Source organism: Phascolarctos cinereus, unplaced genomic scaffold (assembly GCF_003287225.1).
Source record: "Phascolarctos cinereus isolate Bilbo 61053 unplaced genomic scaffold, phaCin_HiC Scaffold_726;HRSCAF=1367, whole genome shotgun sequence".
NCBI lineage: Eukaryota > Metazoa > Chordata > Mammalia > Diprotodontia > Phascolarctidae > Phascolarctos > Phascolarctos cinereus.
Genome location: NW_027556098.1, coordinates 53,135,383 through 53,163,315, shown reverse-complemented (window position 1 = coordinate 53,163,315; position 27,933 = coordinate 53,135,383). Strand labels below are relative to the sequence as shown.

The window sequence follows — 27,933 nt, the reverse complement described above, 5'->3', positions numbered from 1 at the left end:
CTGTTAAAGTAAGGACACATTCATAAATCCATTATTGCTAATACAGTACTTTATGTATACGAACTGTGGATGAATCAGGACCTGAAGTGGCTGCTCCTTTCATTTTGAGTTATCTCTAGTAATAACTGCAGTAAAAAAATGATCAAGCAATGAGGTGCATAAATCACTGAGAGGTGAAAAAACAGTTCAGCTAAACAATGGTTTGTTCATTTGGTGTGAATAGACACAGCCTTAAGGCAAAAATAGTTCAATAGTGGAAGCAATCTTTATTGACCTCACCCTGAATTTACCATTCCCATATTCTTATCTTAGCTCATTTCACTCGATGACTAATGTTCTTAAATCCAAAGTTTGTCGAATATGGGTTTCTCCTCCCCACAAAATGAGTCCTCTTGGGTTTGTGGTCTTTGAATTGCTGGGTTTTTTTGACACATAGTTGATGTACACATGCATCCTAAAGACTAGTTGGAAATTTGTTCATTCAATAACTTCCAGAGTCACTGACAAAAGAAGAAAATAAAGAGATGTTCAGACACAAATTCTTGCAAGTGTGATAGCACATATCTCATGTTTGAGGTCAGCATACCTTTAAAAGAAAGAAAGACTCTGAAACACAATGGCACTGAATCTTGAAATCCTCATATTTTATATTTTGATAGATTTAGCCATTTAAAAAAACCTTCCTTGAATCCAACCACTTTAACATTTTTTGTTTCGATGTTAATTGTGTTCTTATTATCCATCTTCCCTGCTTCTATTAGGTTTTCATAATTTTTTAGGACTCTGGCAATTTCTTTCTCAGCATCAAAATGAACTTTTTGCCTGTTCAGAATAGGAACAATCAAATTAAAATAATTAATTCGCTTGTTTAATTTTTTAATATTTTCTTGAAACTTCTCACAATCTTGGCTCCACTGCGTTAGCTCACTTGATGTCATGGGATGTCCAAGTTTATTCCTTGATACCAGAATGTCTCTTCTGAGTTGTACAATAGTATCTTTTATTTCCTTTTGCATTAAAATCCATTCTGGTTGGTATCCATTATCTATCAGAATCCTGTTCAGGTTGTGAGTCATAGGATCAATGTATGAGCAGCCAGAAAATTTGTTCAGGGGTTTTCCTTTGCCACTGAGATTATCAAAGTCTCCTTTAGCCATTGACTCCTGAATGAGGTCCTCTACTAAGCGCTCAATTGCCTGAGTTATTTTTTGATTCTTACTTTGTCTTACATTTTTAGCAGTCACACTATTAGCATAATATTGGTTTTCCAGTTTCCGCTTTTGATATTCCATTGCTTGTTCACTAGCACGATCTGCTCTAAATTGCCTATATTGTTTTTCTCGTTGACTTGGAGTTCCCAAACCAAAACCTTCGAAACTTAAATAATGCCTATGTTGTGGCGTTTTATATTTGTGCATATCTTCATCCGCCTCTTCCTCAACTTCAATTTGTCTCTTTTTTTTGTCCATTACATGGTCAAGTACCATCCTATAGGCTTCTTCTATCTGTATAAATGCTGCAGAATCAGCTGTATTGGATCCACTATCTGGATGAAACTGCTTGGCCAGTTGATGAAAAGATTCTCTTACTTCAGCAGCAGAACAGCCTTCATCAAGGTTAAGTATATTGTAATATTCTGTGATGTTCCTTTCAGATTTATAATTTGACATCGTTCTATTACTAATGATATAAGGACATGGAATAACTTTCATCCGGTTTGGAATCGTTGCTAAATTTACCAAAATAGAGTATCTTAATTTGGAGCTCATAATTATATATAGCCACTTCATGGTTGTTCAGATTCAGTTGCATTCTAAGCAATGACCTGTAAAATTATACAATCAAAAACAAATTAAATAAAACCATATCATCAACTGTAACTTCACCTACTTTCAAAGTATTTCTTATCTCTAATACTAAAAAAAAGAAAAGGAAGGATAAAATGGAATTTTCAACAAGGAATACTTACTTAGAAGCACAATTGTGATTTTTGTTGTTAAGTAACACTGATCACAAAATGATTAATTCTCTAGTGATTTCACTAATAGCAATAGTAAAATATATTATTTTTTAAGTGCCTGTTATGTGCAAGGAATTTTGCTGGGCACCAGAGATACAAAGACGGAAATTAAATAATTCTCTGACCCTGAGGAATTTATATTCCATTTCTGGGGTGGAAGTGGGGGAGATACACATAAATACTGATTAGAAGAGTAGAAGCAGAATGGTGCAGAAGAAAGATGGTGATTTTGGAGAGAGGGCCTGGGTCACCACTACTTAGAAAAGTCATTTAACCTCTGTGCACCTGTGTTACTTCAACTGTGAAAACAAAACAGTCAGCTCTAAATCTATGAAGGGTTGAGAGGCAACCTGGCTAATGGATAGAGAGCTTGCTTTGAAGCCAGGAGGACCAGATTATCCAGCCTCCAACAGATAATAGCTATGTGATCTCGAGCAAATTATTTCATCTCTCAATTCTGCAGTTAACTCCTTAAAACTAAATTGCAAGGGGCAGTTAGGTGGCATAGTGGATAGAGTACTGGCCCTGAAGTCAGGAGAACCTGAATTCAAATCTGGCCTTAGATTAAACACTTACTAGCTGTGTGACCCTGGGCAAGTCACTTAACCCCAATTGCCTAAAAAAGAAAAAAAAAGACTAAACTGCAAAGGAGGTAGGTGAATTTCTATTGGTAGAAGGAATCCTCTTTAACCAAAGACATATCACAGGTCCTGTCCCTCCCTATTTCCTTTGAAGCTTTAAGGATTAAGAGGCAAAGAGATCAGATAGAATATTTGAGGAAGAATAGAGCACTAAAGGGGGATAGGTGGCAGTAAGTACATCACCGGGGATGTAAAACTTAAAATCTTTTTTTTTTTTTGCTTTTTGGTGAGGCAATTGGGTGACTTGCCCAGGATCACACAGCTAGTAAGTGTCAAGTGTCTGAGGCTGGATTTGAACTCAGGTCCTGCTGACTCCAAGGCCAGAGGTTTATCCACTGCACCACTTAGCTGCCTCTAACCTAAAGTAAATCTTGAAAGAATAAGGATTCTAAAAGAAATGAGGAAAGAGTACATTCTAGGCACCTGGGGATGTTTATGCAAATGTATAGAGGTGGGAGATGGCATGGCAAATTTGGGCAACAGCAAGCTGTCCAAATTGAGTGGAATGTAAAATATGTAGGGGACTAAGGTTGGAGAGAGGGCTCAATAAGATTGTTTGTTGTTATTTAGTTGTGTCTGACTCTTCTGACAACATTTGGGATTTTCCTGGCAAAGATACTAGACTGGTTTGTCATTTCATTCTCCAGTTCATTTTATAGATGAGTAAACTGAGACAGATAGGGTTAAGGGAGGGTTAATACAGCTAGTAAGTAAGTATCTGAGACAGATTTGAAAACTGAGGAAGATGAGTCTTCCTGATTCCAGTCCTGGCACTCCATCCACTTTGACACCTAGAACCAACGTGTTGAGGGCCTTAAATGTGGAAATCAGTAACTCCGTGGAGTCTGCTTCTACAACATCCTCATCTCTGTGCCCATCTTTTCACTCACATAACCACCACCTTGGCTCAGGTCCTCAAAAACCCTCATCTGTATTATTACAGTAGTCTTCTAAAGCCTCATCAATATTTCACAGAGCTGCCAAAACAAGACGGATGGTTGGATAGATGAATGGATAAACATTTAAGTGCCTACTATGAGTCACGCACTGTGCTTGGTATTGGGAAGAGAAGTTTCAAAGTGAGATAGTTTTAATGGGAGATAGGGCAGACAAAGGGGAGTGGGAACCAGACAAACATGTTTCTGTCTGACAAGTAACAGTCATACTGATTTCATTACCGTAACAGGGCAGAGAGTAAGATGATCATGCTGGATAAGCTCTGGTTTCAAATCAAGTCAACCTACCTTTTGCCCCTGACCAGTCCCCTGTGCCAGAAATGTACTCCTCATCTCCATCTTTTAGAATCCTAGCTTCCCTTAAGGCTGAGCTCTGGTGCCCTTAGCTTAGTGGAACCCTTCCTCATCATCCTAGTATTAGTATGCTTTCCCTCTTTATTATTTACATTAGAGGTATCAAACTCAAATAAAAACAGGGACCACTAAACTTTACTAAGGAATCCAGCAGCATAATTTGGAAAATCACACATATTTTGATGTATTTTTTAAATTTTAAAAATATTTCCCTGAGTTCAAATCTGGCCTCAGACACATAACACTTACTAGCTGTGTGACCCTGGGCAAGTCACTTAACCCCACTGTCTAGCAAAAAAAAAAAATTTAAAAAAATATTTCCCAATTACATTTTAATCTTGTCCAGGCTCCCTGGCAGGCACAGTGCCCATGACTAGCAATACAACAGAGGCAGACAGCCCCTGTCCTCAAGTAGTTTACAATCTAATGACAAACATAAGATAGTATCTATCTCATAAAGGCAGAATGTTTGGTTCCCCACCAGTGTTTTTTTTGTAGTTGTTTGTTTTTAAAGAAGAGGAGACCTGGCCCTAGGACAGAAAAATCAGTTAGTAAAAGCTCTTTGAAATTTACAAAGCATAAATACAAAGATAAGCCTACTCCATCCCCTAGAGTCTTCGTAGATTTAGAGTAGATAATGCAAGCACTATCTTCCCTGTTAAACTAGATAATCCAAGTGTTGTCCCCATTTTATAATTCAATTGATAAGAGTAGTATTCAAACCCAAATCCACATAATCCTATTCCTTAGACCTAGTAGGGAGGTGAACAATGGACAGAACTTTACACAGGATGTTTATTAAAAAAACTGGCTTCCTTGCTGTCCCACGAACAAGACGCTCCACCTCCCGACTGTGGGCATTTGCCCTGCCCTCATCTTCCTTCAAGTCCCAGCTGAAATCCCACCTTCTGCAAGGAGCCTATCCCGCTCCTCCTTTAATGCCAGTGCCTCTGAGAACGTCTCCAGCTTATATACTGTTTGCTCCGGGTTTGGGATCCCTAGCCCTTACTTAGCAGAGGGCCTGGTACACAGCAGGCACCTAATAAATGTGTATTGGTGGTGGTACACAAAACAAGGGCCGGGGCTCTGGTCTTTAGTCTCCCTATCATCTTTGAGGTCCGAGGGATGTCGCAGAGGGTGGAGAGGAGTTCGGTAGTGGAATAAGCTGGGGATACTCCAGTCCTTGGGGCCCCAGCCTAGGCGACCACCTCCTGCCCACCACAGCCCACAGCGCCGGAGGCCGGGGCTCGCTGGAGCGGGCTGCCGCAGTGCTCACCTTCCAGTAGGCCGAGAAGGCCTTCCGCGGCCCCCTAGGCTTCTAGGCTCTCTCCTCGCCAACTGCGCCGCCGCGCATGCGCTTTCCCTCGATGCCCTTCTCGGCCTTCCTCTCTTCTTCGGCCTGTTCAGTTTCAGGTTTGAGGGCGGGAGCTAGGGTCCAGCCCAGCCGGTGGATCAGACCATCAGAACCTTTGTTCGGAAGGGTTCCACGCAGGGAGAAATTATCACTGCATGGGAAAGAGGGGAGGCCTCGCACCAACAGCACAGAATATCTTTGATAATAAGGGAATTTATCCAACAGCAACATCGGGTCATTGTTTCTCCGAGCTGGTCACTGGTGCTCTTAATGGCTGGGTTCTCTAACACTTCCCTCCGCTCCGGGAGATGGTTGAGCCGATTGGACTTGGGGGTGGGAGAAGGGTGTAATTCTGGGTTGAGTTGCACGCGATGAATTTGGACACGTGGAATCTTTGGTCTAATTTCTCTTTCTAAGGGAAGGAGGAGGGGGGAGAATTTACGGAGGACAGAAATGAGGTTGGGAGCGAGGTCTGCCACTAGCAAGAAGGAAAAGAAGAATTTGGGGTTTTCCTGGTTAGTCTCTTGGTTTCTTTGTATTTATTAATTATTACATCTGAAGTGTGTTTTGGGGGTTGGGAGGCAAGCTAGGCAACATTTTATGCAATGAGAGGTGTGTTGTTAAATGTTGTAACAGCGGGATCTGGGGGGGAGGGGGAATACAGTCGTAAGCATTTTAGTACTGGGGCCATTTCGCCTGAGTCATGGGTCATGCACTTGCTTAGCTGAAGCTTTTCAGAATTGAGCTGAGAGCTCCAAAACTTTAACTTAGGTGATTAACTGGTTAATGATGAAAGAATTTCTAGCTCAGTCATTAATTCTGTGTTCTGAGAGTGATTGTTTCCTGGTTAGTTTGCAGATTCCAGCTTGGGATACCAGCTTCGGCTTTTTGCTAATGTGTCTGGGTTCTTTGATGTTTAAACCTTAAATGTAAAAGGTATGAATGACTATATCCATCCTGCTTTGTCCTATGTAAGATTTTCAGGAAGTGCTACTCATGGACCATTGGTTTTCTTTTTTTTCCCTTTCTTTTTAAACCATGAGACTGTGCTTCCAATATATAATAAACCAGTTATTAAAATGTCTCTGCGTTTTAATAAGTATGATTGGTAGCACCTATCAACAAATCCTGAATAATTTTTATCAGCACTGCACAACATTTGTAATAATAATCTAATAATATTAATATTTTCTCCATTACTTTTTAAAGTTTAGACCACAAAACAATCAGACCCTGATTTGTAGGGTTTGCTGATTTCCAGGATGTTCAGCTTACACTGAAAATTTAACAGTAGGGCCTTCCATACATCTGAACCACACACTTCATACTTTTTTTTTGGTATTATTGCTAGGCTATGGGGTTAAGTGACTTGCCCAGGAAAAGACATCCCTTTTAAAAAAATTTTTTTTATATTTTTAGTGAGGCAGTTGGGGTTAAGTGACTTGCCCAGAGTCACACGGCTAGGAAGTATTGTGTATCTGAGGCTGGATTTGAATTCAGGTCCTCCTGACTCCAGCGCTGGTGCTCTACCCACTACACCACCTAGCTGCCCTCATTCTTTTCCAATAAGAAAAAGGTAATGAATACAGCTGGAGAGTTTTTCAGTAGTGTTAGAAGAATATTCAAGGTCCTTGCTAGACACTGCAGGAATAAGCCAGCACCTGGTTACAGATAGACAGATGAAGGCCACGTAAATAAAAAGGTACATTTTTAGCGAAAGGAAGAAAGATGCTTAAATTGTTATAAAGCCTTTAGCCTAACCATTGTAAAGACCACTCCCCCAACTTGTTTTCTTGAGTTGCATTATTTTCTTGAGATGAAACCCCCCTGAACTAACTTAACAGTGATTGTTTGCAACTGAACTCTATTAAGCTTTCAGTGCCCTTGAAGCTGAGTCTTTCAGATAAGGATACACATCCTTCCTTCATGGTCCATCATTCCCAAGCTCTCTGCTCCCTTCCTCCTCCCATACCACTCCCATTTGGAAAGGGATTGCCCTCCACTCCTCCCGTAAGACATCCCCTTTTTGTTGTTACCCCATAAACATCCAAGGCATTGTCTGTAGAGCTAGCTCCCAGGAATAAGGAGTTACCACATGCATGTTCCTTTCTCTTGTAATAAATTACTACCCATCTTGTGCAGTCATGACTTATGGCTAATATCATTTGTACCAGACCAAAGACAGGATCTTTTTCAGTCAGTTAATAAACATTTGTTGTTGTCCTTCATTCCTGACCCTCCCACCCAGGTGGACCAGTGACATCACAGGGTGATGATTGGCCCTTGCTGGGCAGCAAATGTGGGGTGGAGTGATCTGAGAGTCCAGTTTCCACCAGATATAAAGGAAGGTTTTGGGAGGAGTTTGGTACTCCACCCTCCTTCACTCTAAATGGATCAGAGGGGGGGGGGGGCCAGGGAAGTGGAGTCAATCAAGGCATGAGTTAGCAGCAGAAACCTTGGGAATAGTTTTCTGGACACTTCTTTCTCCAGGTTCTCCTCCTATCAATCTGACTCCTCCTCTGGCTCTTTTAATGGATCCTCATCCAGGGCATACTTGCCCCAACCTTTCTGCTGACCTCCAGTCTTGCATTTTTCAACTGCCTTTCAGACATCTAGAACTGGATGTCCAGTAGCCATCTTAAACTCTACATGTCTCAAACAGAACTCATTACCCTTCCCCTTACTCTTAAACTTCCCTATTACTGTAGAGAGCAACACCATCCTCCCAGTCACTCTGGCTCCAAGGCATCATCCTGAACTCCTTACTATCTTTCCCCCTCTTCCCTCCCCCTGTATCTGCTCTGTTGCCAAGGCCTGTCAATTTCACCTCTGCAACATCTCTCATATACCCCCTTCTGTCCTCTGACACTGCCACCTCTCTAGTGCAGCCCCTTATCACTTCATACCTGTATTACTGCAATAGCCAGCTAGTGGGGCTATCTACTGTAAGTCTCTCCCCACTTCAGTCTGTTCTCCATTCAGCCACTAAAGTGATTTTTCCTAAAATGCAGGTGTGATTATGTCACACACACACTCCTCCCTGGAAGCCCCCCCCCAACTCAATAAACCCCAGTGGCTTACTACAGCCTCCAGGAAAAAATACAAAATGCTTTTTGGCATTCAAAGCCCTTTATAACCCAGCCCCCTCCTACCTTTCCAGTCTTATACTTTATTCACCAGTATGTACTCCTCAATCCAGTGACTCTGGGCTCCTGCTGTTCCATTAAAAAGACATCCCATGGGCAGCTAGGTGGTGAAGTGGAAATTGCCCTGGAGTCAGGAGGACCTGAGTTCAAATCCAGCCTCAGACACTTGACACTTACTTAGCTGTATGACCCTGGGCAAGGCACTAATCCTGATTGCCCAGAGGTGGGGAACACATCACATATCTTGGCTCTGGGCATTTTCTCTGGCTGTCTCTCATGCCTGGAATGTTCTCCCTCTTCAACTTCACCTACTGAGTTCCCTGGCTTCCTTCAAGTCCCAATTAAAACCCATCTTTTATAGAAAGTCTTTCCCAATCCCCCTTATTTTTAGTGCCTTCCCTCTGGTAATTATTTGCTGTTTGTCATACACATATACATATACACACAAATTTGTTCTTTGTTGTCTTTCTTGTTAGATTGTAAGCTACTTAAGGGGCAGGGAATATTTTTAGTCTCTTTTTAGTATCCTCACTACTTAGCCTTAGCACAGTACCTATCACTAGTAAGTGCTTAATTAATGTTTATTGATTGTTTTATTTGTTTTGTGAGCCAATTGGAAGTAAGTGACTTGCCCAAAATCACGCTGCTATTAAGTGTCAAGTGTCTGAGGTCACGTTTGTACTCAGGTCCTGCAGGGCAAATGCTCTATCTCGACTGCACCACCTGGCTGCCCTTATTGATTGGGATATTTTCCTTAGTTTATTTTTCTGAGTAAAGACTTTAGTCAGGCAAGTCATTTTTTTTTGAAAAATCTTTATAAAATAAAACAGACTACTTTCTTGCTTCACATAAAGGCGTTCAACAATAAAGATAATTTTGTTTTTCTTTGAGCATCTTTAGGATGTGTAATGGGAATTTTTGGATGGGGCTTATTAGTCCCATCATTTTCCAAATGAGGAAACTACCCGTGGTTAGATAGCTAGACAGTGTCAGGCCAGGTCTAAACGGGTCAAGTATTCTGCTACGCTATATCACGATGAAACAAATGATAGCTGGATAGCACAGTAAGGAAAATCTCATCAGTCATTATTAATCTCACCTGACTAAAACCTGACTCATAGAATAATAATGTTAAGGGAAGGTCAGGGCCTTTTCTCCTATTTGAAAGGTTGTTAAGTTGACCAAAACCTGTCTCATAGGTTGTAAAAATGTATGTAAAGCCTTCAACATTCCTTAGATAAGAAGCCAGAAGAAGAATCTTAAATGGCCCTGACTCCTTGGTGACAAGTAAATCTTCCTCCTCAATTAGCCTATTTGTGTACCCTCTAAATATAGTTTTAAGTTAAAAACTGATTTAACTTACTTATAGAGTTTGTCTGAGACTATGAATCTGTTTAACTAAATTTATCCAACTGTTGTGATATTGAAGGAAGCATGGGGATTATGGATCCATCTCTTCTTTATGGTCTAAGAGGAATGTACTAGATTGCAATATGTAAAAAGAATTATTTCTCTGTCCCTGTGACATAATTTTGTCTATAAGAGGGCTTTTTTAGACTCCTAATTAGGGATCAGGTTTTCTCCGAGTCCTCCACCTATACTTTAGCATAATAATAAAACCTAGGTTTTTGCCTCTATAATTTCTGTGTTGTAGTAAATATATTTTGGCAGCAGTTACCTACCACTGGAACTCAGAGAGGAACTTTTTCTCCCATAACAAGTGATTTTAATGGGAAGTTTTAATTTCCTTTTATTAATTTTTTAATTAGGAGCTCAGGGCCATTCCTCCTGCAATTTTTGGTTTACTAAAAGTCTGTCTTCTCTTAATATTAACCTCACCTGACCAAATCCTGTCCCATAAGATGTGAAAATTTACTTAAGGCCTTAAACATTCGTTAGATGAAAAGCCAGAGGAAGAATCTCAGCTGTCCCTGACTCCTTGGGGACATGTAAATCTGCCTTTTCAATTAGCCTGTTTGTAAACTTTCTAAATGTAATTTAGTCTGTAACCTGACATAGTTTACCTATAAAGTCTGTTTAACTAGGTTTGTTTATGTATGAGATTATAACTGTTTTAAGTTTATTCAGCTTTTATGACATTGAAGGAAATATTGGTTTATAGACCTGTCTTTTTTTTTAAACTTAATTCACCTAAGAGAAATGTACAAGATTGTAATATGTAAAATAATTATTTCTGCACAGGGCTTTAACAAAATGTTTTAAAATTAATTTGTATTCATCTTTTTTTTACATCACCAAAATTTCTCCCACTATCCCTGCTGCCTTCTATATGTCAAACACCATGCTAAGTGCTGGGGGATACAAAAGGTAGGCAAAAACCAGTCTGCTCTCAGAGCTTACGATGTAATGCTGTGGGGGTAGGGATGAGACAACATGCAAACAAATATATACAAAGCAAGCTACATACAAGATAAATAGGAAGTAACTAAAAGAGGGAAAGCACTAGATTTAGGAGGAATTAGGGAAGGTTTCCTATAGAAAGTGGGATTTTAGTTGAGACTTAAAAGAAGCCAGTGGGCAGCTAGGTGGCTCAGTGAATAGAGCTCTGGCCTTGGAGTCAAGAAGACCTGAGTTCAAATTCGGCTTCAGAAGCTTGATGCTTAGTAGCTGTGTGACCCTGGGCAAGTCACTTAATCCCAATTGCCTAGCCCCACAAAAAAAAAAAAAGGAGCCAGGGAGGTCAATAGTCAGAGTGGAGGAGGGAGAGCATTCCAGGGATGAGGGACAGCCAGAAAGAGTATCCAGAGCTGAAAGATAGAATGTCTTGTTCGTGGAACAGCCAGGAGGATAGTGTCATTGGATGGAAGAGTATGTGTTAGGGGGCAAGGTATAAAAAGACTGGAATCACACAAATAAAGTCAGATCTAAATAACTGGAAAAACATCAGTTGTTCATGAGTAGGCCAAGCTAATATAATATGACAATTCTACCTAAGTTAATTTACTTATTTGGTGCCATACCAATCAAACTACCAAAAAATTATTTTATAGAATTAGAAAAATTAATAACAAGATTCATTTGGAATAACAAAAAGTCCAGAATATCAAAGGAACTAATGAAAAGAAATGCAGGGGGTGGTGACCTAGTCATTCCAGATCTTAAATTGTATTATAAAGCAGCAATCATCAAAGCTTCTTGGTACTGGCTAAGAAATAAAGTGGCAGATCAATGGAATAGGTTAAGTATGCAAGACACAGTAGTCAATAACTATGGTAATCTATTATTTGATAAACCCAAAGAACCCAGCTTCTGGGATAAGAACTTACTGTTTGACAAAAACTGCCGGGAAAACTGGAAAAATGTGGCAGAAATTAGGTGTAGACCCAAATCTCACACCATATACCAAAATAAAGTCAAAATGGGTTCATGATTTAGATATAAAGGCTGATATTGTAACTGGGAGAGCAAGTGATAGTTTACCTATCAGATTTATGGAGAACAGAAGAATTCGTGACCAAACAGGAGGTAGAGAATATTATGAAATACAAAATGGATAACTTTGATTACATTAAATTGAAAAGTTTTTACACAAACAAAGCCAATGCAACCAAGATTAGAAGGAAAGTAGAAAATTGGGAAAGAATTTTTACAACCAGTGTCTGTGATAAGGACCTCATTTCTAAAATATATAGAGAATTAAGTTAAATTTATAAGAATACAAGTCATTCCCCAGTTGATAAATGGTCAAAGGATATGAACAGGCAGTTTTCAGATGAAGAAATTAAAGCCATCTATAATCATATGAAAAAATGCTCTAAATCACTATTGATTAGAGAAATGAAAATCAAAACAACTCTGAGGTACCACATCACACCTATCAGATTGGCCAACATGACAAAACAGGAAAATAATAAATATTGGAGAAGATGTGGGAAAAATGAAACACTAAAGCATTGTTGGTGGAATTATGAAATGATCCAACCATTTTAGAGAGCCATTTGGAACTATGCCCAAAGGGCTATAAAAATGTGCATACCCTTTGATCCAGCAATAGCACTTCTAGGGCTGTATCTCAAAGAGATCATACAAATGGGAAAAGGACCCATGTACAAAAACATTTATAGCAGTTTTTTTTGTGGTGGCAAAGAATTGGAAATTGAGAGGATGCCCATCCATTGGGGAATGGCTGAACAAGTTGTGGTATATGAATGTAATGAAATACTGTTGTTCTATAAGAAATGATGAGCAGGCATATTTCAGAAACAACTGGAAAGACTTGTATGGTCTGATGCTGAGTGAAGTGAGCAGAACTGGGAGAATGTTGTACACAGTAACAGCCATGTTGTGCGATGACAATATTGATAGACTTAAACCTTCTCAGCAGTACAAGGATTTAAGACATCTCCAAACGCCTCATGATGAAAAATACTATCCACGTCTAAACTATGGAGTTTGAATGCATATCGAAGCATGCTATTTGCTATTTTTTTTCTTCTGTTGTGTTTTGTTTCCTCTTTCTGGTGATTCCTCCTATTGGTTCTAATTCTTACAATATCATTAACGTGAAAATATGTTTAATAGGAATGTATATGTATAGCCTATATCAGATTGTGTGCTCTCTTGGGGAAGGAGGTGGGAGGGAGGGGGAGAAAAATTTAAAACTCAAAAGCTTATGGAAGTGATTGTTGATAAATCAAAATAAATTAATTTTTAAAAAAAAGACTGGAAAGTTGGAGTGAGGTGGATTATGAAGGCCTTTGAATGCCAAACAAAGCATTTTGCATTTGCTCCTGGAGGTAATAAGAAGCCATTGGAGTTTATTGAATAGAAAGGTGACAAAATCAGATCTGCACTTTAGGAAAATCCTGTTAGTGGTTGAATGAAGGATGTTTTGGAGTGGGGAGAAACTTGAGGCAGGCAGACCCACCAGTAGGCTATTGCTATAATCAAGGTGTGAGGGAATAACAGCTTGCACTAGAGTGGTAGCAGTGTCAGAGGACAGAAAGGAGTGAAATTGACAAGCCTTCCCAATAACTTGAATATTCGGGGTGAGAAATAGTGAGGAATTCCAGATGAGTCCTAAATTTTGAGCCTGAGGAAATGTGTGGTGAGTGAAAGATGAAATAATTGGTTATGAGGAGATTATGTTGACCAGAAACTCAGGTCAAAGATCAATGCAAGAAGTTTTCTCACAATTGTACATCTTAAGCAACCCATATGTCTTATCTGAAAACTGGCCCTGTACTGATTAGTTATTGTTTCCATGTTCCTTTGATTGTTTACAGACACTTGGAAGAAGTGGGACACCTCTTTTTCTGAATTTAAGGAATTTCAACTGTTAGCTTTTTCCCCTCCTAATTTGAAAAGTCCCTAATCTTTCATCCAATTAGAAATCAGATTACCTAAAATTGTACTGCTTCCCTTTTTTTTTTTTTGGCTAGGAAGTGGGGTTAAATGACTTGCCCAGGGTCACACAGCTAGTAAGTGTCAAGTGTCTGAGGTCGGATTTGAACCCAGGTCCTCTTGACTCCAGGGCCAATGCTCTAGCCACTGCACCACCTAGCTGCCCCCTATTGCTTCCTTTTAATTAACCTACCTTATGTGATTGTTTTTAACATATAAGACTTTCCCTTGTATTCAGGATCCAGTTCTAATGTAATGAAGGAACCTGGAACTGGTTTGTTAGGCAATGCCACACATGATATTGTTGTTTGCTCTTCCTTTTCAAAGAGGACATGAGGGAGGTGATGCCTGACATTCGAATAAATTGGATTTAAGTGAGGGGTCGCTGCGTAAAGTCACTAGCCTCATTTTATCCTCCTGAGCCATCTGGGTCCAGTGGCAAGATATAGATCAGGAAGACTGGAGATGGCCTTGGATACAATGGGAAACCTTGGCCTTTTTAAGTTAAGGTCTGTTCCAGGTCTCAGTCTCTCTGAGGCAATGCCCATTCAATGATTAAGTCTAGGTAAGAAATGAGGCAGAGAATGGCCTCTTTACCTAGGTAAAAAAAAAAAATCAGTCTGGGAGGAGAAGAACCTTAGGGTTTCTGGCCAAACTGAAGCAACTGCCATTTACATTCACTTTGAGCCAATGAGGGCCCAAACAATGACCAAGTCAGGTTTGGCACGGGACCTGTTGTTGACCAATCAAGGAGAAGCCAGAATGATTTGGGTTTAAGGCATGGTCCTTAAGAAAAAAAAGTTTTCAGGGATCAAAATTCACATTCCTTTGGGCACAGCACCTGCAGCTAAGGGTATGATACCCTATGTGGAGAGAGGGAATGGAAAAAAAGGAAGAAAGAAGGAAAAGAAAAGAAAAGAAATAAAGAGGCAGCTTCTGTGCTCCTATTTTCTATTCACAGAAGTTGTTGCTTGTCCTCAGTTCTAGAAGAGGATCATGGCATCAAAGAAGTGATGCCATGACATGCAAGTGAATCGGATTGAAGTCAGGGAGGGCTGTGCTTGGAAGATCAGGCCTTTGTTTGCATCTTTCACCCACCACAACTGGGAGGATGGTGTTGCTCTCTGTAAGCATAGGGAAGGTAAGGCAGGGTTTAGGGGGAAAGATAATGAATAAGTTCAGTTTAGGACATGTTGATGTCTACTGGATATCCAGTTGCCACATGTTTTTGAATTTATTTGAATATTTATGTTTTTTGGATATGTATATGGTAAGATATGTTAAAATCAGGCTAAGTTTTTTCCCCAAAAACTACTACGAGGGTTTAAAATGTGTACATATAAAATTTTAAAAGTTCTTAAAACACCGAAAAAAGGGAACATTTTAATATACATGGAACACAAAAAAGATTCTATATGAAACTATGAATCTTCATTTTATACTTATAAAGTATGTAAAAGTTTGTCTGCCTTCTTTTGTATATATTAAAAAATGTCTACCCAGCAAAATGAGCATGATCTTTCAAGGGGAGGAGGACTTCCATACCTTCCTGATAAAAAGACCAGAGCTCAACAGAAAATTTGATCTTCAAATACAAGACTCAAGAGAGACATAAAAAGGTAAATGGGACAGAAAGATACAGTATGTTGTTAATAAGGGCAAACTGTTTACATCCCTACAAGGGAAGATGACACTTATAACTCTTGAGAACTATATTGTTATTACACCAAGTTAAAGGGGTATACATAAAGGGGGTGGGTATAAATTGACTTTGATGTAATGATGAAAAAAATCTAATCAAGTGGGTTAAATGGATCCAAGTAAGTGAATTAATCTGATCTAATTAAGAAAATGTACTGAGAGAAAAGGAAAGGAGGAGGCAGACAAAGGTAAATTATATCACAGGAAAAGGCACAAAATCCTATTACAGCAGATGGAAAGAAGGGAGGGAGATGAGCATTGTTTGAATCTTACTCTCATCAGATTTGGCTCAAGAAGGGAATAACATAATTAGTTAGGCATAGAAATCTAACATGCCCTATAGGCAGTAGGAGGGAAAAGGGGAAAGAAAAGGGAAGGGGTTAACAGAAGGGGGGTGGGACTGAGGGAGGCAGTAGTCAAAAGCAAAACATGAGTGAGGAGGGAAAAGAAGAAAGGAGAAAGAAAAGCATAAACAGGGGGGGAAAAGGATGGAGAGAAAGATACAGATAGTAACTATAATTGTGAATGTGATATATGAATGTAATGGAATACTATTGTGCTATAAGAAATGATGAACAGGCTGACTTCAGAAAAACCTGGAAGGACTTGTATGTTTTGATGCTGAGCGAAGTGAGCAGAACCAGGAGAATGTTGTTCACATTGTAACAGCCACATTGAGTGATGACTGACTTTGATAGACTTAACCCCTCTCAGCAATACAAGGATCTGAGACATCTCTAAAAGCCTCATGATGGAAAATGCTATCCATATCCAAAGAAAGAACTATGGAGTTTGAATGCAGATCGAAGCATACTATTTGCTATTTTTTTCTTCTGTTGTGTTTTGTTTCCTCTTTCTGGTGGTTCCTCCTATTAGTTCTAATTCTTACTTGCAACATCACTAATGTGAAAATATGTTTAATAGGAATGTATATGTATAGCCTATATTAGATTGAGTGCTGTCTTGGAGAAGGAGGTAGGGAGGGAGGGGGAGAAAAATTTAAAACTCAAAAGCTTATGGAAGTGATTGTTGATAAATTAAAATAAATTAATAAAAAAAAGAAAGAAAATGTCTGATCTTCTGATTTCGTTTGTATATATAAAAAAGTTTCAAAGTCCCCCTTTTTTGCATTACTATTGTTAGCTTTTCACCTCCAAACCTCTCCCTGTAGGAAGGGAAACAAGCACTTATTAAGCCCTTACAAGTTACTGCTGTTATTGTGTACAATGTTCTCCTGGTTCTGCTCACTTCACTTGGCATCAGTCCAGGTGTTTCTGAAGTCTGCTTGCTCACCATTTTTTATAGCACAACAGTATTCCATTTCACAACTCCACCAACAATGCATTAGTGTTTCAATTTTCCCACATCTTTTCCAACATTTATTATTTTCCTGTTTTGTCATGTTGGCCAATCTGATAGGTGTGATGTAGTACCTCAGAGTTATTTTGATTTGCATTTCTCTAATCAATAGTGATTTAAAGCATTTTTTCATATTGACCATTTATCAGTTGGGGAATGACTTGTATTCTTTTTTTTTTTTTTAGGCAATTGGGGTTAAGTGATGTGCCCAGGGTCACACAGCTAGAACGTGTCAAGTGTTTGTCAAGTATTTGGTCTGAGGCCAGATTTGAACTCAGGTTGTCCTGACGTCAGGGCCAGAGCTCTATTCACTGCTCCACCTAGCTGCCCTGAATGACTTGTATTCTTATAAATTTGACTTAATTCTCTATATATTTTAGATATGAGGTCCTTATCAGAGATATTGGTTGTAAAAATTCTTTCCCAATTTTCTACTTTCCTTCTAATCTTGGTTGCATTGGCTTTGTGCAAAAACTTTTCAATTTAATGTAATCAAAGTTATTCATTTTGCATTTTGTAATGTTCTGTTTGGTCATGAACTCTTCTGTTCTCTATAAATGTTAGGTAAACTATTCCTTGCTCTTCCAGTTTGCTTACAGTATCAGCCTTTATATCTAAATCATGAACCCATTTCGACTTTATTTTGGTATATGAGGAGATATATGGTTTTTTTTTGGCTAGGCAGTGGGGTTAAGTGACTTGCTCAGGGTCACACAGCTAGTAAGTGTTATGTGTCTGAGGCTGGATTTGAACTCAGGTCCTCCTGAATGCAGGGCCAGTGCTCTATCCACTGTGCCACCTAGCTGCCCCTGAGGGGATATATTCTTAACCAAACAAGAAATAGAGGCAATTACCAAAGATGAAAAAAGATTACTTTGCTTGAAACTGAAAAGTTTCTGTTCAGAAAACCTTTATACATCTAGGATAAGATTGGAAGTTGGTTGAATGGGGAAAAAAATTTGTATAAAATTTCTTGGAAAAGGGTTTAGTATCTAAGATAATTAATGATTCATAAATACATACTAATAGCTATTTCCAGGTAGATATGTGGTTGAAGGATAGGAAAAAAAGTTCTTAAAAGAATCGCAAAATATTCAAGACTGCACAAAAAAATGCTCCAAATCACTAGCAAGAAAAATGCAAATCAAAACATCCCTGAGGTTTCATCCCCATTCTCTGAAAATGGGGGAAAATGGCACAATGTTGGAGGGGTTGTAAAAAGACAAGCACACTAATACATTGTTAGTAGAGCTGTGAAATAGTATAACTGTTTTGGAAAGCAATTTGCAATTCCATCAATAAAAGAAGTCCCCACAATACTCTTTTTGTGATAGCTATGAATTGGAAACAAAGGAGATGTTCAGTGATTGAGGAATGGCTAAACAAATTGTGGTATATGAATGTAATGGAATATTTCTGGGTTGTAAGAAGTGGTGTGTGTAAATATGGAGAAACATGGAAAGATCTTTATGAAATAATAAAGAATGAAGTAAGCAGAGCCAAGAAAACAATGTACATAGTAACTGTAATAATGTAAATGGAAAGAATGACATAAAAAAATCAAAAGTGAATATGACAAAATTATAAAGAACACGGGGGACTTGAAAAGATAAGAGAAGACATCCCTAATCCACCCCTTTGTGGGGGTGTGAGGTCCACAGGTGTTACACATTGCACATAGTTTTGCACTTTTTTAATGTATCAGCCAATTTTGCAGGCTTCTTTCTCCAAAAAATACTCTGTCGTATGGGATGGCTCTCTGGGATGGGGAGGGGAGGATACATGAGATACTACAGTGATGTAAGAAACAGAAAATATAAATTAAAAACTTATTTACATTTGTTTTCAAGGAGTTTTAATGGTTCTTAATTCTTCTTGATGCTTTTAGGGTCAGTTGTTTATTATATCAGATCTACCATTTTTTACCCTTCCCCACTCAGTAGTATTTTATTTTTTCCAGTTACATGTAAAGATAACTTTCAACATTCACTTTTATAAGAGTTTGAGTTCTAATTTTTCTCCCTCCCTCCTTCCCTTCCCCCCTCCCCAAGATGGCAAGTAATCTGATATAGGCTGTACATGTACAATCATATTAAGCATATTTCCACATTAGTCATATTGTGAAATAAGAATCAGAACAAAAGGGGAAAACTACGAGAAAGAAAAAACGAAAGAAAAAAACAAAAAAAGAGAAAATAGTATGCTTTGATCTATACTCAGACTCCATAGTTCTTTTTCTGGATGCATTTTCCATCATGAGTCATTTGAAATTGTCTTAGATCACTGTATTACTGAGAAGAGCTAAATCTATCAAAGTTGATCATGGAATGGTGTTGCTGTTCCTGTGTATAATGTTCTCTTGGTTCTACTCACTTCAGCCATCTCTACCATTTTCTTAATCCATTTTTTCTTTAAAGTGTCTGCTTATAGTGGTTACAGATTTACTTTTCTTTTAGGGATATTTAAATCTACAATTTTTTTATACTGATTGGGATCTTATTTGGTTTACTCATTTCTCCAGCTTTAGTTCCACAATTAGGGACTTGTGCCAAGGTCAGGATTCACATCTGGGTGGATGATTGGTCCTATTTGGTCTTGACCTGGGTCATCTGTGTTCTTGTATGAATCTCCTCCTCCTGGTGTTAGGCCTGTTGGGATCTCTGAGGTTCAGAGTGCAGGGACCTCTATGGCATGTCAAGACTGAGTGCTAATAATCTAACCCTTGGGGTTGGGGGTGTCCAGGTCTGAGTACTGACAAGCTGTGCTGGTTACTGCCATTTCCCCAGGGCTTCCAAGGTCTCCACTTGGGGGCCTTCTGAAGGGAGCCTTCTGCTTTTGCTGCATCCAGACACAAAGCCTTGCAGTGTACAGTGGCTCTGGTTGCAGTAACTCTACTAACTTGGTTAACTAGGCTGACACTGTCTTTGTTGACGGCTTCCTCTCCCATTACTCATGGGTTGTGGCTGACTTTTTGTGCAATTCTAGGGGGGAGGAAATCACTGCAGTTTATCATTAGATTTCTTGATTATTTCATCTGGTATGAATTTCAGGTTTTTTTGTAGGAATAGGTATGTGAAAGCTGTGTTTGGTCTGCCTCTTGGCCAGTCTAACAATGTCTTATTGAAAAAAAAATCCCCAAACCCACAAATAAAATATCCTTAAACTCAAACTACATTTTTTGGGGCCTCTGCATGTACCAAAAATGTTTTGTTCTATCCAATTATAATAATCTTACCTTTATGTATGACAAATTAGGAAAAGATCATTATCACAAATGTTGCTCAGTCACATCCTATGGAATAAGAGAATAAGCTTTCTTTTGGTCTAAATTGAGAAACTGCTCATTTGTTAGTGGACTCCAACTATGCAATAGCTTTCTAAATGATTCTGAACAGGTGAATATTGCAGGTTGTACACTGGAAAATTCCAGAATGGGGCCTTTCCCTGAGGGTTGTGAGCTTTTCCAAAAATCACTGTTGCCTTAGGTAGGAGTAGATAGTAATATTTTCACTTCAGGTAGTACAAAGGTCCACAAAAAGCTTCCCACAGCAATCTTAGTGCAGAGGTTGCCAAAATGAGTGATACTGCCCCCTGGGGAGCCTGGACCGATAGTTCTGCGGGGGTGGGGTGGCATGCTTGCCTGCCTAGTAGCCTCAGGTGCAATTGTGGGGCATTGATTAAAAATAAGGGGGCAGTGGAAGCATAAGGAGAGAAGAAAATTTTGAAAAACTGCTCATACATGTTTCATCTGTTGTATGAAAGTTAAAGTCACAGTGACTATATAATTTTCCAGATAAACACACAAAATGCAAATTACAACCTATTGGTCATCAAATCTGCTGATAGACAAGCAAGTGGCAGGTGTGTGTGTTGTGTACTGTGGGGAAGTCCAACATGCATGGGCAGGAATATGTGCATGTAATGACTTGTTTACAACATATATGGTTATATGATGCAATATTGCATGCATCAAAATTTCAATGTAGGAAAACCCCACAAATTTACAATAAATTATTAAATTTGAGGGTGCAAATAAAAAAAACCCACTAACGGGTTAAAGAAAGTAGATTTCCATGGGGATGGTGAATAAATTTTTTTCTTTTTTCGAAAATGGGGCAGTAGGCCAATTAAGTTTGAGAACCTGTTTTAAACTATTAAGCTTGGAAGCTTAGAACTTACTAGCTTAGAACTGCCCTTAGACTTTCAGGGGATACTATACACACCACACATCTGTGTAGTGCATGTGCACATGTGTATAAAGGTGCGTATAGAGTGGGACTCGAGTCAGGAAGACACGAGTTCAATGCCTCACACACAAACACACCCAGTGTGAATGAGTCATTTAACCTCTCTTAACCTCAGTTTTCTCATCTGTAAAATAGGATAAAAAGCACCTACCTCACAGGATTATTCTGAGGATCAAATGAGATAACAAAATGTAATGCACTTGGTAAACTTTAATGCTCTGAAAAAATGCAAACTATTTATGAGTCAAAACCTGGGTCTGGATTGGAGAGAACAAATACTGGTTTTACAATCTTGGATAATTGTGATGTCAAAAAGTTGTATGCTACTATTTAGTGAGACACAAGAAGCTTCAAGTTTCCTTCTGAAATTGGAGTGTTACCTAAGGATGATTACAGCCTCCGAAATAAAGAACAAAGAGAGAGAAGTTCACGTGGGAGAAATTTAAAGCAATACACATATAGTTCAAAGAAGAGATTTTAACTGCAATTTAAATCAACACATTAACCTGTCTACTTTGTGGAATGAATGAAACATTTAAAGAATGACAAGTGATAAAAAGCAGAAGGAGAGAAGATGAAAGATGAGGAATTAAGGGGTCAGGGTAAAGTCCTGTTCGATGGAGGAATTTTGACACTTTGCTTGACTGGGAATGAAAAGACAATCCTTTAGCTAAAGCTTGTATAACCATATGAGATACAACACAGGTTTATTTGTATATTTTTTGCACATATAGAAAGTTTTATTCTATGTTAAATTTGGTATAGGTGAGAAGCAGGAAGATTTCTCAGCAAAACACTAGTCTTTATGACATATTCTCATTTTTATTTTCTTTTAAATACATTTTTAAAATTTTGTTAAATATTTCCCAATTACATGTAATAAAAAAACTTTAACAACCATTTAAAAAATATTTTGAGTTCCAAATTCTTTCCCTCCCTTGAGGCAAGCAATTTGATTTCAATTATACAAGTGAGGGCCTGCAAAACATTTCTATATTAGCCATCTTTCAAAAGAAAACATAGACTAAAAACCAATATGCAAAAAAACAAGAAAAATAGAAAAGTAAAAAAAAGCATGCTTCAATTTCAGTCTCCATTAGTTCTTTCTCTGGAGGTGGATACTGTTTTTCATCCTATGACCTTCGGAATTGTCTTGGATCAGAATATTTACATCACTCACATTTATACAATGTTGCTGTAACTGTGTACAATGCTCTCCTGGTTCTGCTCACTTAACTTTACACCAGTCCATATAAGTCTTTCAAGGTTTTCCTGAAATCATCCTGCTTATAGCACAATGGCATTCCATCATGATCATATAGTACAACTTGTTCAGCCATTCCCCAACTGATGGGTATCCCCTCAATTTCCAATTCTTTGCCAACACAAAAAGAGCTGTACATACATATGGTGATATATCAATCTTATGAGGAACTATTAGTAAGGAATAGTTTTTTTTTAAACAAACAGAGGCATAAGGATTTCTCCTCTGTTAGCTGTTATTTTGTATACATGACAGAAAGTATAAATGACCACATTTGATAGATAAATCCAATTCTTTCACCCTAAATTTAAGGTGTTTTATTCCTCATCATTCCAACAAATTTTTCCATTTTTTCCAAGTTTTACTGCACCACTAGCCACCATCTGTAAAGCAGCAGGAAATGCTTTATGTTCTGCTATTTTTACTCTTTCTGATAAAGTTGCAATAGTGTCACCTCTCATTACTGGGACAGCCTCTTGAACAATGATTTGTCCAGAATCCACTTGTTCCTACAAAAAGAAAAATTGCTTTCAATATATCTAAAGCAAACTTAGCCAATACAAATCATTTATATAACCTCAAAACAGCTAATTTTTCAGAAAAGAAATAGACTTACAGGGGCAGATAGGTGGCGCAGTGGATAGAGCACCAGGCCCTGGATTCAGGACCTGAGTTCAAATCTGGCCTCAGACACATAACACTCACTAGCTGTGTGACTCTGGGCAAGTCGCTTAACCCCAACTGCAACACACCCACACACTCCCCCCCCCCCCAAGGACTTACAGCCACAAAATGTACTGTACATCCAGTGATTCTCACTCCAGCTTCAAGAACCTGCTCATGGGCATTCGAACCCTTAAAAGAAGGGAGCAATGATGGGTGTATGTTGAGTATTTTACCTAGAAATTAAACAAAACAAAAAACTGTGTTAAAGCTTAGACCTCTTACTGCCCTCATACAGAATTGTACTATTGACAAAGATCAAATCAACACATGCAGGATGTTTTTATACTAATTAAATCTTTTGCCAAGAACCCATTTAACACATACTATAACTTAAGTATTGTACAGAACTAATACTAATAGTGCTATATCTTTGAGTCACGTTTTTTAATAGACTGTAACAATCAAGGAACTTGTACTTGTATGGAGGAGGAATTTCAACATGTAAACAAATAAGTGTTTATTACACAAACACACACACTCACTATTTGAGGAGAGAAATAAGACTGATTATGGGAATTCAGAAGAGGCTTCCCACATGAGGCCACAAAAGAGCTGATGCTTGATGGATGCTAGGTATTTTAAGAGGAAGAGGGAGAAGGGAATAAATATTAAGCACCTACTATGTGCCAGGTACTGTGCTAAGTGCTTTTCAAATAGCATTTCATTTGAGCCTCACAAAAACCTTGTGAGGTAGTATTATTATTCCCATTTTACAGGAAACTTTCCTATAATTGTTGAGGACACTGCCCTCCTTCCAGTCACTCAGGTCTATAATGTCATCCTAAAATATAATCTCAATATCTCCTCCCCATCCCTGCTTTGGAGTTTGCAGAATTTCATGATTTATAGGCCATTAATCATTATGAGAATATTGATGTCAAAAATATATTCTTACAAACTTGTTGCATTTCAGCCTTCTCACAAAACCTAAAGAAAGAGGTCTGACAAACCTACTTCAAAACATTTCTAAGATTTTTTTGTACAGAAGAAGTATTAATGAGCATATGAACAAAACAAACCTCTCAACTTATCCTAATTTTAGAAAAGACATTAACATTTAGCAGACCAAGGGAAAATGAGTAAAGCACTCTGGTCCACAGACATGCACTAAAACTCTGTGAAGGGTTTTGATAAAAAAATAGATTCTAACCTTTACAAGTTGCTTAGACTATGTTTGAACAGAAATAAAATGCCACTACAAACATTTCACTTTATGGAATGACTGTACAAAAACCTAATGCCAAAGATTATCTTTTGGGTTGGCTGATAGTTGTTAAATAAATAAACTGCTTACCATTCCATTTTTGGACAAAAGGACCAGACAAAATTCTCATGAATCCTGCAAGACAGACTAGGTCAATGGAGAACTCTTCAAGGACACTGTCAATTTCACTGTCAAATTCTGAACGACTTTTATATAATTTATGATCAATTACCTGTAGAGTAAAAGATGGTGCATAAAAACCAACTGTCTCAAAGGTATAATCAAGTCACAAAAACTGACATATTATACTAAAGTCAAGATCAAATACTTCATTGAGGCACGAAAGTTACCTTGTTTTTTTGAGGGTCATGCCATAAGGGAATGACAGGGACTATCTAAACTGGAAAGGTATTAGGTATAGGACCAGTCACTGTGGATCCATTATTCTTTTTACTTAAATTTGTTGCTTGGACAAGATTTCTTACCTCTTGTGCCAAACTGTTAATTCTCTTTTTCAGTTCTTTCTTCCATAACTCTCATTTATTTTCCAATTTTCTTCCTCTGGTACTCTTATATCACTGACAAAAATGATAAATGCTTAATTCCTTTTTAAACTTTTGATTCAGCTCTTACAAGAAATCCAGTCCAATCTGTACCCATGTCATGTTTTCTTTGAGGCTCTGGTTGTAGATGTTTTGGAATCATTCTTTTCTTCTAGGTTTGTGTCCTGAGTATTACTGTCACCAGGACAGCTTTTCATGCTGGAATTCTTTTTTGCTTGCTCACTCTTCACTTTCTGACTCTGGATTTGGTGTTTAGGCCTGGCTCTGTACACTTCTGAAGAGAAGGTCTGAGCTTATCTCACTGCTGCTTGCTTGGGATATTATTCCAGAATCAAGCTGAGGACGTATAAGGTTTGAATGCTCCCAAAGTGGTCTGATCCAGGACAAAGGCTGATTTGCTGCCCCCTCCGTCTGAGCGCTACTAGTTCTTGACCTGCATTTAGGTCTGAGCAAACAAACTGCTGCTATTCAACCACAGTCAGCTATCTGGGAAGCTCTGCAGGCTCCCGTCTGGACTGGAATTCTTGTACCGGTTACTCCTCTAAAGCTTGCAGAGGAATAACCGGTACAAGAATTCCAGTCCAGACGGGAGCCTGATGACAGTGATCAGGGTCTGAATGAACCAAGGTGGTGGTCATGTGAATATAGAGAAGGGGATGAATGAAAGAGAGATACCTGGCAACTGTTTGGATATGGGAGTGAGGAAGTGCCACTTGATAAATGAAAAGGACTGATTGGAAGGACAATCATAATACTCATCCCAATTTCCTTTTGTAGTAAAGGAAAAATTACTTCAGAGGATGGCGATAATAAAGTATGAATGGATTTACCATAGCCTAAGAACATTAAAAAAATCCTCAATCCACGCTAAAACCAACTTACCTTAGTAGGAATACCAGCATTTTCTGCTTTCTGTAGCCCTGCCACTCCAGCTTTGTTAGAGATAACAACAACAATTTGTGCGTAGCTGGTTGATTCCCGAGTGCTATCTATTAGGGCCTGGAGATTCGTGCCTACAAAGGATGGAAAAAATGCAAGTAAGCCTATAATTTATAAGAATGTATGTAACTACAATTCTTTGTGCTCAATTAATAAATTTTATTTATCTTCCATTTATAAAGTGTTCAAATACATAAAAACAAAAAAAGTTACTGTTAAATGGTTGTATATGCCCTACATATGTACTGTAAAGGAAATTTCAAAAGCAGTTAAACAGTTTTCAACTAAGTCTAAGCCAATTTCCTATGAACAACAGATAAAATGGGTGATATTTCCTGTCAGGACGCTAAATTAACAACTGAAGAAATGCTATCCAGATATTGATTCCTGGCTCTTGGCTAAACCAAACTGCTTGCTGTACTAAGGTAACCACTTCACTGAAAAATCAATTTAGTGAATAATACTAAAATACTTGGAACATTCCACCTTTCACACTCAAAGATGAGAGGGGCCGGACAAGACTAGACTAGGAAATCAAGAGATTAGAGTTATAGTACTGGCTTTGCTACCAATAATTTTGGACAAATTACTAATTCTCTTTGGACTTTCAATTTTTAAATTTCTTTCTATTAGCAAAATTCTATAATTATATGACTAGATGATAAATTAAAGGTATCTCTCAATTCTAGCACTGTTTACAACTAGTAAACAACTCCAAAGTCAAAAATAGCCTGTAAATTCCTTTCTTTGTAGTATAATAACAGTTACTATAATACTACTACATACTACTTATTATTAGTAATAACCAGTGGTCAAATATCTATTATTTTAAAAATAAAATACATCAACAAAACCCTAAACTTGAAAGACATGTTAAAGCTGTCACCCTGAATTTAAAAGCCACCAGAATTCAGAATTTCAAAACTTAAGAGTGTTAGTCCAATCGAGGACATAAAATATTTTCCCCTTATTTCTTTGCCAAGTTCTCCTAATTTCTTTCTAACCCAATATTCCTTTCACAGTCTTTATCAACAGCTTAAAACATACACAAGAAAACGTATCTCACCAGTTCCAGATATTAAGACAGCCACTTGTACCCTCTTTGGTTGGATACCAAGGCAACCCTTTAAAGATTCATTCACTAATGAGAACGATCCATTTATTTGCATTGTTTCAATCAGATGATTGACTTTCACACGGGAATAACCTTCATTTCAAAGCCACAATACAAAGGTAGAAAAGTGGTAAACAAAAAAAAAGTAAGAATGAGAGAAACCAAAACTTATTTTATGTTAAGAGAAACTTTTTCTTTTAAAGTACTTTCTTCTGAAAACTCAGATGCTAACATTTAATTGTACAAGCACTACAACAAATAAAAGACACCTGCATCAAATGTGTTAAGATGTACAAATAAGACTGTTTCTAATGGACACTTTCTAATTAGAAGCAATCAGAGTATCATTAGCTCTTTCGCTAAAATGTTTAATAGTTGGTGGTTTTTAATCGTACTATCACAAATCTAGTATTGATAGCAGTTGCCCAAAGTCAATTTTAACAGCATCCATGTGCTAACCACATGCTGAAGAATTCAATGACAGAGACAATGTATTAAAATGGATTTTTGAATACTTTTTGCATTCTTATTAAGAAAAGAATGCAGAGCTTTCTACATTAACAGAATGAAATAATAGAATTAAGAGATCAAACCTATAGGACAAGTAACTACATTCCCGATTATCCAGGCTTCCTCCTCTTGCTGGTGTACATCCTTCAGAACTTGCTCAGCCAGATCTTTCTGTACCACCATGACAGCCCCAATTCCACAATTAAATGTCTTAGCCATTTCCTCTTCTGAGAGGCATCCCTCATGCTGAAGCCATGAGAATATTCTAGGGATCTTCCAGCATCGAGCATCTAGCAACAAGTTAGGCATGCCACACTAGAGATTAGTGTTTCACACATAAAACATGATAATATTTACATTTATACATATACAAATATATAATAAATATAGTTAGGACTACAACTACAGGAAATGAAGCATAAAGTACTCCTCAGGTTGGTATTTAAAGCCCTTTGCACTCTGGTGTCAAGC

General features: G+C 38.1%; 2 protein-coding genes and 1 long non-coding RNA gene across 14 annotated transcripts in view; 1 reads left to right on the top strand and 2 right to left on the bottom strand.

Moving 5' to 3' along the window:
* Positions 1-246: 246 nt before the first annotated feature.
* DNAJC28 (DnaJ heat shock protein family (Hsp40) member C28) lies at positions 247-5,353 on the bottom strand. The gene is made up of 2 exons (XM_020995920.2): positions 5,248-5,353; positions 247-1,825 (listed from the first exon to the last, which is right to left on the bottom strand). Exon 2 carries the CDS (start codon positions 1,788-1,790, stop codon positions 639-641), a length of 1,152 nt encoding a protein of 383 aa, XP_020851579.1. The 5' UTR covers positions 1,791-1,825; positions 5,248-5,353; the 3' UTR covers positions 247-638.
* A 135-nt stretch (positions 5,354-5,488) lies between these two features.
* The window catches only part of LOC110214819 (uncharacterized), a 42,801-nt gene continuing 20,356 nt past the window's right edge, over positions 5,489-27,933 (top strand). The window contains exons 1-2 of one of the 3 annotated variants that reach the window (XR_013482861.1): positions 5,489-5,840; positions 6,177-6,261. This is a non-coding gene — a long non-coding RNA (uncharacterized LOC110214819). The other 2 variants (XR_013482860.1, XR_002326374.2) reach the window with 2 other exon arrangements.
* The window catches only part of GART (phosphoribosylglycinamide formyltransferase, phosphoribosylglycinamide synthetase, phosphoribosylaminoimidazole synthetase), a 34,194-nt gene continuing 28,205 nt past the window's right edge, over positions 21,945-27,933 (bottom strand). For 9 of the 10 annotated variants that reach the window (XM_078146545.1, XM_020995911.2, XM_020995916.2 and 6 more), the window contains 6 exons: positions 27,546-27,752; positions 26,905-27,045; positions 25,782-25,912; positions 24,427-24,568; positions 23,190-23,305; positions 21,945-22,915 (listed from right to left, as the gene is read on the bottom strand). In XM_078146545.1, coding sequence (XP_078002671.1) covers positions 22,724-22,915; positions 23,190-23,305; positions 24,427-24,568; positions 25,782-25,912; positions 26,905-27,045; positions 27,546-27,752 — 929 coding nt within the window. In that variant the 3' untranslated portion in view covers positions 21,945-22,723. Of the gene's footprint in view, positions 22,916-23,189; positions 23,306-24,426; positions 24,569-24,589; positions 24,915-25,781; positions 25,913-26,904; positions 27,046-27,545; positions 27,753-27,933 lie in introns of those variants that run through there. The other variant, XM_078146546.1, reaches the window with a different exon arrangement.